The 12,466-nt window shown below is 41.8% G+C and overlaps 1 protein-coding gene across 8 annotated transcripts in view; it reads right to left on the bottom strand.

The window, feature by feature from the left end:
• The window catches only part of TNIK (TRAF2 and NCK interacting kinase), a 390,807-nt gene that overhangs the window by 47,906 nt on the left and 330,435 nt on the right, over positions 1–12,466 (bottom strand). For all 8 annotated transcript variants that reach the window (XM_043473737.1, XM_043473739.1, XM_043473738.1 and 5 more), the window contains 3 exons: positions 11,145–11,251; positions 2,365–2,528; positions 236–333 (listed from right to left, as the gene is read on the bottom strand). In XM_043473737.1, coding sequence (XP_043329672.1) covers positions 236–333; positions 2,365–2,528; positions 11,145–11,251 — 369 coding nt within the window. The remainder of the gene's footprint in view (positions 1–235; positions 334–2,364; positions 2,529–11,144; positions 11,252–12,466) is intronic.

Genomic DNA, 12,466 nt, shown 5'->3' with positions numbered 1-12,466 from the left:
TCCAAACATAGTGCTAATGATCTGCAAAATATCCAAAGGTAGGAGAGCAATCCTGAATCAGTTCAGTTCTTTCCTAATCAGGTATGACTTCCTTCCAGATGCTTCTAGCACCTGTTCTTAATAAACTCAACAACTTTTGTTTCTGAGTCATGAGCACATCCCCAACTACTTGGAACCTGTGGGTTCTCTGGTGAATGAAACGAGCTCAAAACTCTTTTGAGAAAAAAGCACTCACAGCTGGACGACTTGGTCGGGTAATTTCCCTGGATTCTTCCGGTTTCACCTTGGAGGGCTCATGGGGGAGCACAGGTGATCCTTCGGACTTACTGTTGGCTAGAGGAAAGAACAGAGGGCCAAGAAAGATAATGACCATCAGAAGCGGCTGGAGTTCTGTGGTGAGTCATGCTCGGGGTGACTCAGCAGACACCTCACTCACTCAGACAGATCCTCAAGCACATCTGTGAAAAAACAGTAAATATTCAGGCAAACAAAATCAGCCATACACATTTAAGCTTGTCACCTGGAAGTCACTAGGAACAATAGGAAAAACTGAAAAAAAAAAAAGGAAAAACTAGCCAGCGCCACATTTCCTGAGTACCAATGGCGTGCCATGGCTAGTGCTAAACACCTTTTGATGTCAATTGTCTCACTGAATCCTTGCTGTAACCCAATGGTGTGGCACTGGTTTCCTATTTCACAGTTGAATACAGAGAAATAACACAACTGGCCCAAGGTCACACCGAAATTATGGGCAGAGCTGGGATTCTGTCTGATTTCTCACAGTCGTATTCTCAATTATGTTAAACCAGCATCTGAGTTATTCTATGTTTGATTTTTTTTCTTTTACCACTTACCCATCAGGATAAGTGTTTTTGATGAAATGCTGTGGAAAAAAAAGAAACTTGTTTTACTTGGGGGAATGATTTTTAAATGGGCGGGGGGAGGATGAGCTAGTTGTCTGGGTCCTTTAAGGAAGAAAGAATGAGGTGAGGGAGGGAAGGAGAGTTTGGTGATAAAGGGGATGTGCCCTGGAATAGAGCAAGGGTTGGGGGAGGGCTGCTACAGAGTGAAGAGCATCTCTCTGATTTATGAGCTTACAGGTTAGAGAAGAAGCAATCTCAGGCAGGAGATAATCTTTGGTTTGGTTTCAAAGTGGTTTTTCCTGGGTAGGGACACGGCAGGGTAGGACACACTAGCTTTTAACCCAGAAAAACTAGAGGTCAAAGAGAAGAAGTTAAGAATTAAACCTGAACCAGATCAGAGAATTAAAATGATATGCCTAAGTTTGGATTTTCTTTAGCATTTGCTTTAATGAAACATTATTTTATTTTATATGAACAGAAAAAAAGGTAAGAGAATGGCACTTTTCTAAAGTTAGTAAGTCTATATCTGGATCAAAGCAACAGAAGCCTACACAGTTCTGGGTTGTCATGGATGTCAGAAGATTGTAAGAAGAGGCAGCTGCAGGCCAGTCCCCACCCCAGTTCAGGGACACAGCACAGTATGTCTGACATTCACCTTTTCAAATCAGACATACAGTGAGTCTACTTAAAAAAAAAAAAATTAGGAAGTAAAGAATGATTGTGTCTAATGAAGAGGCTAAGAAAGAATAAAGAACTGGTGCTTTTCATCAGGCAGAGTATTAAGTGTTTTCAAATTGCACTTAAAAAAATCCCAGCCTTCATTACTTGGAAGCAAAATTATCTTCTGAAGAAGGTTTATGCAGAAGGAGTACATTTTGATTAGCTAGAAACAATAGGTTGTCACGTGTAATTAGCTGGACACATTAATGTTTTTCACAAGCTTCCTCATTACTGAAAGCTAAACAATGAAGGATGACTTGAATTAAGTGGTCAGAGAGGTTAATTTTTACCTCACTAATAGGAATAACCAGAAGGGTCAAGTATATTTTTTAAAGTCAAAGATTTTATATCTTCTCTCCAGTGCATATTTATTCTACATTAGCCTTTATTAACGTTTAGTTTGGGAAATACCTTGTATTCTGAACACTGTTGACACAAGGGGAAGAGGATACTTGTGGGTCATGGAACTCTAACTAAGCAATCAAATAGAAACGGAAATTGAGCTGTCTGATGACTACATTTTCGAATGAGACCAGTATTCTGCGATCTCCCTGAAGAATTCTGGTATCTGCAATTAGAAAGGATTGGGTCCACACTGATGTCACACACGTGACTGGGGATGGTGGCCCACTGGCCTAAGGAGACTGAAGCCGAGTGGAGTTAAGGGGCTTCTTGGCATCACACAGTGGTGGCCACACCAGGACCAGGAGTCACAGAGTCAGGAAGTAATCTGATTCCTTGTCCAGAGAAGCCCTCCTGGAAAGGTGGGGGAAAGCTTTACCTCGAACCCGGGTCCGTTCGCTGGATCCTGCTTGTGACCCAGGCTGAGAGCCGCCCTGGGAGCTGGGCTGGGAGCTGGGGGTGCTGGAGCTGGAAGAACTGCCACTGCTGGTCCTCTGCAAGGGGCTCTCCAAGACGGGCTCGGTTCTCCGGAGGTCGGGGTTGCTGTAGGGACAGAGATGCACAGGGCTTACAGTCTCAAGAACTGGCCACTGGTAGACACAAGTGTAGTCCAGTCCGCCCCCAGTACAAAGAGATGAAGACAGTGCCTATGTGACCTTGCATTAAAGGGGTCAATGTTAAGGACGGTCATGCTGTCTTCTGTGGAGCTGCTGGCCAGATTCCGCATCTGGACAGGATGAATTCTTGACCCAACTCTTGGATCATCTCACATCAAACATATTAGCTCCGAAATGGTGAATCTTCAAAGGAGACTGACTTTGAAACCCCTTTTCCTGTTCTCATCGTAAAAGAGTAGAGAATATTAAAAGATTAAAAACAAGGGAGCAATGCATGCCATCTCTGAATCAAGAGACATTCAACTGTCTTTTACTGGATGATATATTCTAGTCTTAGAAAAAAATTATTTATTCATTTTTGCCTGCACTGGGTCGTTGTTGCTGCGTGCGGGCTTTCTCTAGTTGCAGAGCACAGGCTCCAGGGAGAGTGGGCTTTGGTGAGTTGCAGCTCAAAGGCTTAGTGGCCCTATGGCAAGTGGGATCTTCCCAGACCAGGGCTCAAACTTGTGTCCCCTGTATTGGCAGGCAGATTCTTAACCACTGGACAACCAGGGAAGTCCGCTTCTAGCCTTTTTTCTTTTGCATGTACAGAAGCATACTGTGTATTCAATTTTGCATATTGCTTTCCCCCCCTTTGACTGCCTTTCGAGCAGCTTCTAACACTTCTAAAAACAATAATGGCTGCATAGTAGTTCATTATGTAGGTGAATTAGTTCAACCATTCTTCTGTTATTAGGTGCTTCCAATATATTGCTGGGACACATAATACTGAAATAAACATCTAGAGGCAAACAAATATTCAGTCACATCTCTCCTGGAATTGGAATTCTTGGGCGGAGGGGCATGAACTGGGGTATGCATGTGCACATATATATGTATGTGAACGTATAAACATAGAGCAAGTTTTCACTACAGTGTATGAGACTATCCAAATCATTGAATTCTTACCAGTCTTTATTGGGAACAGGTAACTAACTTGCAAAAATTATATTTTGCTGTTTTGTTTTTTGCAGCTTTTAAAAATTATTGTTGAGGTAGAATAATTTTTATTCACATTTATTTGTTATTCAGAATTCCTCTTCTGTGAATTACCTAAGTTCTCAGCTCACCTCGCTAGTGGTATCTTTGCATTTTAAAATTTCTTGCAGGAAATCTTTATATACCTTGGCTATTACCAAAGGGAAGTATGTTTGAAAATAATTATTAAGTGCTAAACCCAAGAGCAGCGTTCATCTATTGGCAGGCTCAAAGCCGCCGCTGGTTATAAACGCTACTCTATTATTCACTCTCACATCTTTCCTACTCCCAAAATAGTGCATTTATTCATTCACTCAGCTGGTCTACACCGGGCACTGGGTCAGACCTTTGAGATACAGGAATGAACAGGATCCAGCTCGTCCCCTCTGCCAGTGTTGCCAGACACACACAACGGTCTTTGTTCATGCTATGCCTGCAGTGCGTGCAGGGCAGTGTGGGAACATGAAGCAGACTCCAAGGCCACTTCTGGGGACCACAGGGGCTGCAGAGAGGAGGAGGCCGCTAAGCAGTGGTGGTGGGAGGAGACCGAGAGGATTTTAGGATTTTGTTGTTAAAAGTAAGCAGTATTTTCCAATTTTCTTCTAAGCTCTTCCTTTCAAATTTATACGCCATAGACCTCTCCATTTTTCACTCTGGACTTCTATACTGCTGGGCCTAAGTGGTAACTTAGTGAGATCTGAAATCCAAAGATCCTATCCACTGCCATCCACCTGCCAAGGGAGAAACATCGGCTCCTCCATGATTTCATTGTCTTCAGTTCTTCAAACAGAATTTCACTAACAGAGTTGTCATAGTGCTATTATTTTCATGCAGTGAGCTATCACATTAAAATGTAATACTATGCTTTCATTTTTCTCTGCCCATTTTAAGAATATCACGTGGGAACCAGGCACTCTGTGCTGTGTTGGGTGTCAGATGCTTCACATGTAAATGTGAAAATAATATGGTCCCTTCCCTTGAGACACTTGCAGTTTGGCCCATGAAAATCTGGCCACAAAATTGCATTGTTATGGCAGCAACTAAACCAAATAATTTCTTTCTGAAAACAAAAATATTTGACTGAATCACAAAAATCCTTAAACACTGGGTTAGTGGAAGAGATGGCTGGTGATTCTGGAAAACGTAAACGTAACTATATCTTTATGATTTATTAATTTTGATAATATAAATGTAGATTTTATGACAATATTCACCTTTCAATTTTTTTTATGGTAAAGGGGTGGGTAAGTCAACCCAGCAGTAAAAATTGACTGCAGAAGAAAGTGTCGATAAACTTAAGGAAGACTTTAAAAATTCTTGGTATTTTTATGGCACTCCTTTGGGCAGTAATTAGCATTTAATTGATTGAGATAGATTTGAATCCATAAGAGAAAAAACCTCCCTCCTATTTGAAGAATATCTAATTATTACCTAGATCCAAATTATCTAGATAACAATTAGATATTATTAGAATATCTATAATAATAATTAGATATCTAAATATCTATAGTATATCTAATATAATATTCTAAGTAGAATAGCATGATAAATGAATGCTAATTCTGCAATATCTCACACTTCCAATTTTTCATTTTTTTTCCAAAAAATAATCCTATTTAAATTCCTAAATAATAACCTCTTCCCTACTGTTCTCTTTCATTAAACAGTAGTGATCAGGAATTATTTATGTATAATTAACAAATTCTAAAAAAAAATTTTTTTTAATTACATTACACATTAAGGGTAAGGTTTCTTGGTGGCTGTTCTCATTTTGTAGAGATGTAGTGTTCTTTGTGTGAAAACAAACAAACAAACAAAAAAACCTACTGAGAGAATGGAGTTCTGTGAGCTCTGAGGACTTTCCCTGGTTATTGCTGTATGGTAGCAGGATCCAGCTCTTTGCTCGAATGCATCACTTTTTTGATCCTTTAGCCAAAACCTTTCATTAAGCACCTGCCTTTGTGAGACCATGAGGGATGGAGAAGAGTCCAGGTCACAGGACAGACAGTCAAGTTACAACATAATCCTAGCGATGAGACATGCAGTGGAGATCACAGCCAGCAAGGCAAAACTCTACACTCTATGCGAGCATAGCGGAGTCTGGGGAATGCAGTGTATTGCAGCCTGGAGTGGTTGGTGGTGGTGCTGGGAAGGAGAAAGGACTTGATTAAACTCCAGAGGGGTGAGCAGCAAGGCTGGGGGAACAGTCTGAGCAAAGACATGGACCTGGGTTTTCCTGGGGCTCCTTGGTATAAAGACAACACCATCCTGGCTGAGTACCAAGTCTGTGTAGGAAACCCTTGGAGAGTGGGCCATCAAAAGAAATGGGAAGCTTCTATAGCAATTCTCTTAAAGCCAGGCAGAAAACACGGGCCTCCCAGGGCCGGCTTATGAATGACTGGTCGGGACAGAGGCAGGCTGACCGAGGAGGAGGCTGCGGCCACGTCAGATGATAAGACCTGGGCCAGGGCTGTACTGGGATGACAGAGGTGCCAGGGCATCAGCAGAACGAGCTGGAAGGAGCCTGCGTCTCTGACTGGGGCTCAGGCCTCTTTCGGTGTGAAGCTGATTGGACCCCAAGAGCACTAAACCCCTGATCTGGGCTTCGTCAGCACGTCTGTCCCCCCATCCCCCCACTGGAGCTAACCAGTGTGGGTACGGATCTTAATAGGTTGCTATTTTTGCTGCTGGAGTCTGAAAGAAGTGTTTAGTTTCTATGTAATCACACATAGAAATAGGGAACATTTTCAAATGCCTTTTCTACCTTATTTATTTTTTTTTTGGTAAAATATGAGTGCTTTGAGAAAATGTCACACTGCCATGTTCCTCTCTTCCTTACTATGGCGTCACCTGATCTGGCCTTGGGGCCAAGGTGCTTGAGATAAATGCTCTTAGAGGGGATCAATTTCAGAACAATTCCATGAAACAATAGATTTCCTGTGTTTATGTATTAACTGATCTCATTCAGATCCAAATATGTAAAAACTTGAAAACATGCATATAGACTTCTAATGCTAACTTTTACTTCAGACATTTGGCATACTACAGACAATGCTGTTTGGTTTATAAAAACACACAGTAAAAAGAAAATTATTCCATTTACTTGAATCATATAAAAAAGTCAAAACAGAAAATTAAGATTACAAAGTGGTTTCTTGGCCCAAATTTTTGGGCCAAGTCTATAATTAACTGGCTGCCTGCCCACATTCATTTTCCTTTGTTCTCTGATGACACAGCCAATGAGAGCAAACCATCCATAAGCAGATAGTTTGGGATAGGCCAGAGAATTATTATTTTTTTTTTAATTAAGCATTCAGTCATTGGGTTTTGACTGGGTATTATTGGATTAATTTAAAATGTTTCATACTCTGAATGTATTTGCTTAATCAAATTTTAATTTGCCTTAAAAGAACACATGAATCAAAGTTAAATGTTAAAGTGCATGGGAGGTTTTAAAACAAATTTAAAAAATGAACAAATCAAAACATAATTTAAACTCACCAGTTTACCTTGACAGTGTAAGGCATTTGGGAGTCCATATGGTATTGCAAAGAACAAAATATTTAAAAGCAACCTTTTTATGGCTTTATGGATGGGCAGTTATCTGACAAATGGTACCAAAAAATCTATAAGGACCTTATTAGAACCAATAGAAAATAGGACAATCTCTGTCCTATTACAGTAATCCCCCCCACCCAACCACTGGTGAATCATATCATTAGCAAAGATGATAGAAGCAAAAGCTTCAAAAGTGTTTGTATTTGCAACAGCCGGGACACAGAAGCAACCTAAATGCCCATCAACAGATGAACAGGTAAAGAAGATATGGTACATATATCCAATGGAATATGACTCAGCTATAAACAGGAACAAAATGGGATCATCTGTACTGATGTGGATGGACCTACAGTCTGTTATACAGAGTGAAGTAAGTCAAAAAGAGCAAAACGCACATTGTATATTAACATGTATGTATGGAATCCAGAGAAATGGTACAGGTGAAGCTATTTTCAGGGTAGGAATGGAGATGCAGAAGTAGAGGATGGACATGTGGACATGGAGGGGGAGAGGGAAGGGTGGGATGAAATAAGGAGTAGCACTAAAATACAGACACTACCATGTATAAAACACAGAGCTAGTGGGAAGCGGCCACGCAGCACAGGGAGCCCAGCTTCGGGTCTGTGATGACCTAGAGGGGTCGGATGGAGCGGGGAGGGAGGGAGGTGACGTATGTATGCATATCGCTGATTCATACTGTTGTACAGCGGAAACTAACACAACACTGGACAGCAATTCTCCAGTTATGTACGGGGCTTTTCCCTCTTGAGATGCCGTCCTGCAGTCACCAAAGAGTCAAGAAGCTGAGGATGAACATCCACATGAAGGCACAGCGGACCCGCCACTGCAGGGCAGCTGCGTAAGCCAGCTCAGGAGAGACCAGCAGGACAACGTTGAGGTCAGCCCACAGAATGGTGAGAAATCATAAACAGTTACTGTTTCAAGCCACCCGTTTTATTATACAACAAAGGTGAACTAAAGCCATCTCTAGCACAATGCTGCTGCTGCTGCTAAGTCGCTTCAGTCGTGTCCGACTCTGTGTGATCCCATAGACAGCAGCCCACGCGGCTCCCCTGTCCCTGGGATTCTCCAGGCAAGAACACTGGAGTGGGTTGCCATTTCCTTCTCTAATGCATGAAAGTGAAAAGTGAAAGTGAAGACGCTCAGTCATCTCCGACTCTTAGCTACCCCATGGACCACAGCCTACCAGGCTCTTCTGTCCATGGGATTTTCCAGGCAACATAACACCAAATCCTGAAATGTTTCAAAATGCAATTCAATCTAGAGCTGCAGAGTCTGTGTCACATCTTTAAGTGCTGGTCACTTAGAGATACGTGATAGAAAGAAGCAGGAATGTTCTACATGGCAAGCATGGGGATTCTCCATCCTCCCTCCCCCGCAATGCCTTTGATTTTCATTGCAGGTAAATAATTACTACTGCTAAGTTCATTTCCTCCCTACCTTCTCTGTAAACAGAAAAATGTTAGCTGTATTCACAAGATCTCCTTTCTTTGGACAGAATACAATGTTTAAGAGGTCCCAAGGGAAAAGCACATGTTTTGCAAGCCACTGACCATTTACTGGGCTTCCCTGGTGGCTCAGCAGGTAAAGAATTCACCTGCAATGCAGGAGACTTGGGTTCGATCCCTGGGTTGGGAAGATCCCCTGTTGGAGGGCATGGCAACCCATTCCAGTATTCTTGCCTGGAGAATCCCATGGACAGAGGAGACTGGGAGGCTCTAGTTCATGGGGTCGCAAAGAGCTGGACACAACTGAAGCTACTGAGCAATGCATGCAAGACCATTTATCAGTTATTTTGGAGCCTTAATGTCATTAAAATAGTACTTCAGAGGGAACAAAGGACTGCTTTTCATCTGACTTCAGAAAGACAGTTCTCTTTCTTTTGGGTTGATAGAGGGAAAAAGACTTAAAGTTGAAATGATGCTTGATGTACAGAAACTAAAATTCTAAACAACTAATCTCATGAACACAGCCTAGAAGGCAGGGTTCAAAGGAGCAAGAAGCCCTGATACTGGAGGCTTATCGCTAGAAGACGAGGACTGGTCAAGTTCAGGCTGGCAATCCAGCCTCACATTCCTTTCGCTCCCTGGTCACAGTCCACACCAGGGGTCCTCAGTTCTGCTCACAACACCAGCTCAGTGTGAACCTGACAAGCTGCTGGACAAAAACGGCTCATTCAGAGCTTCTGCAACTGGCAACTCCACTCAGAACAAGGTAGCTTCTTTGCCCTCCAGAGGTGAATGTTCTTAGTACACTTCTGTCTTATTTACAGACTGACCCCTTCCTAAGGCTTTTCACATGAAGAGAAAAATGAAAGCTTTACGATCAAAACAATTCCAGATTTTAGGATCTGTACAAACAGTCATAACCTTCATTTCCAGTCTCTCTTTCTCTTTGACTAGGAAGAGACTGTCCTCTTATGAACACAATGAAGAATAACACAGTATCCCCAAGTTCCTTTTTATAGTCTCAACAGAGGCCATTTGCTATTTCAGCTGATCCTAAAAAGGAGTGTACTCATGAAACATGTGAGGGGAGTTTGATGAACGACAGCAACAAACAGCATCTGTTACCCCATAAAATATGCTCTGGTACTGTAAGGATATTGTTTATTTTCCAGCTTCTTTTCAGACCTCTACACCCACCAGTAGGTGGATGCAACTTCCTGACTGTAGGAATATACACGGTTGGTAAAAAATTCCAGAAGCTCAAAGAGCAACAGTGGGGGAGCATCACTGTATTTCAGTGACACTCCATAACGCCAGAGATGACTTCCTCACGAGCACTATTCCTTCTGCCATTTGCCAAACTAGGACAGCTCTGCAGTTGGTCACTATAGCATTGCTTTGCCAATTATTTTCTTTAAAAAAAATGCATTATTTATTTATCTTTGGGGCTCTTTCTAGTTGTGGTGAGCATGGGCTTCTCACTGTGGGGGCTTCTTCTGTTGTGGAGTACGGGGTCTAGGCCCGCAGGCTTCAGGAGTTGTGGCTCACAGTCTCTAGAGCATGGGCTCAGGAGTTGTGGTGTGTGGGCTTAGCTGCCCCAAGGCATGTGGAATCTTTCCAGACCAAGTATGGGATTGGACTTGTGTCCCCTGCATCGGCAGGCTGATTCTTAACCACTGTACCACCAGAGAAGTCCTCTTTGCTAATTACTTTCTACTGTCTCAACAGACCTCCGGGCACATTTCTTTCTTTTTGTTTTTTAAGTTGGAGTATAGTTGCTTTCCCATGTTGTGTTAGTTTCTACTGTATAAAGAAAGAAAGAAAATGAAGTCACTCAGTCGTGTCTGACTCTTTACGACCCCATGGACACCAGGCTCCTCCGTCCATGGGATTTTCTAGGCAAGAGTACTGGAGTGGGTTGCCATTTCCTTCTCCAGGGAATCTTCCCGACCCAGGGATCGAACCCAGGTCTCCCGCATTGTAGACAGTCGCTTTACTGTCTGAGCACCAGGATCAGTCACACATATACACATATATACTGTCTTCCTTGGGTTTTCTTTCTGTTTAGGTCACCACAGAGCCAGGGCGCGTTTCTTGACCTGATGCTAAAAATCATCTCAGATCAGGCCATATTGTTTGGCTGGCTTCATGAAATGGTCTCTGAGGTTAATGGTCAGGGGTACCATACCCAGACTTTATTTGTAGTATTACTCCCACATTTGAAAACCTGCCAAAGAAGGTAAGCCAGATTGGCTTTTGCATTGATTCCGTGATTCATTTGCTCATTCATTCATGAGCCCACACTATACACTGGTTTCTGTGAAAGGCTACTGAAGAAATAAAAGATTTGCTTCTGGCCCACCAAAATTTACAGTCCGGGTGGCCAGTCAACATGCCTCAGAAGTGAAAAAAGAAGAAAGATGGCTTTTTAGGAAAGCAGTAATGACAATGATAGGTGGGGCCTCTTCCCTTCACCTTACCCATCTTCCTTCCCTTACCTCGCTCTGATGGGTTGAGATCCTAGTCTGGGTCCCAGAGCACTACCATTTCCAGGAGAATTCTTTCTTGCTAATGCTGGGGATATAGAAGTTGTTCTTTGAGGCACCTGAAAGGAAACCAGAATTCAGAAATATTTTCCATAACATAACGTCCATGTGGTATTGCATCAAATGCAGCCTACTTCTTTCCTAAGATCCGCCAGGAGACATGGAATGATCAGAAGCAGGAAAGAAACATCTCAAAGAAATACTTAACTCCCTAAACAAAATCAAAGGAAACGCAATGAGGCACATTTTAGCAACCATTAATGAGTACTGCCTTCAATGTTAAAAACAAATTTAGAAACAGAGCAAGTGAATTACTTTGACGTACAGGGCTAAAATAATTGCCCTCCTGTGTTTGCACAAGAGTGGTGGACACCAGAAATTTCTCTGGGGTATCATTAACTCAGTTGGCCATTGGAAACTGCATCTGATGAGAGTCATCCAGATAAATCGAGTTCCATTTTTAACTCACAGCACAACTGATAAACAGATAAGGAAATTATGAAATCTGGTGAGAAACTAGCTTATCAGACTAGAACTTGGGACATAAGCCACATGTCTGTGAGCTCAGAGAAATGACTGCGACAGGTCCTAAATGTTTCCACTCGCTAACCAACTTGCAATTGCTAATTCAAAACAAACTCCTAACACGGTGCTTCAGGAGGTCAGTTTGCAAATGTAATGAAAAAAAAACCAGGATTAATAATGAAAATCCTGGAAGGTCTTAAAAAAACTATGTGAGTACCCGTCGGACTGCAAAGTACAGTAGGAAATTGTATCATTAGCTTATCGGTCAAGGGACTAAGGTAAATTCAAGTATGCCTCATTTTATAAAACATTTTCTAATGAAATTGCATACTGTTAAGCGCACCGAAGGAGTTCAACGCGAGGGGAGAGCAAAGGGGAAATTTACTTTATGAAAAGTGACCAGGAAATGAAAATGTGGCAGCTATGGGGGCTGAACATTCTTCAGGTGCTTGGATGTTTCTTTTTTGGAGGTCCTTTTAAAGTGGATTTATATTGGGTTGGCCAAAAAGTTCATTTGGTTCTAAAAGTAAGACAAATTTTTTTCATTTTCACCAAGAACATCATTAAATAATATATCCACTAAGAGAATGAACTTTCTGATCAATCTGCTATTTTCTACTAGATATTTTAAAATGATGCTGTGTTTTGATATTATTGCTTAATGTGTTAAAGAATATTTACCATGAATACAAGTTTTCTTGGTTATTATAAAACATTTTAAGATAAAGATCTAGAAAGATGAGTCAGTG

Source organism: Cervus canadensis, chromosome 7 (assembly GCF_019320065.1).
Source record: "Cervus canadensis isolate Bull #8, Minnesota chromosome 7, ASM1932006v1, whole genome shotgun sequence".
Taxonomy (NCBI): Eukaryota; Metazoa; Chordata; class Mammalia; order Artiodactyla; family Cervidae; genus Cervus; species Cervus canadensis.
The sequence above is the reverse complement of the archived record's forward strand: the minus strand, read 5'-3'. Positions and strand labels throughout refer to the sequence as shown.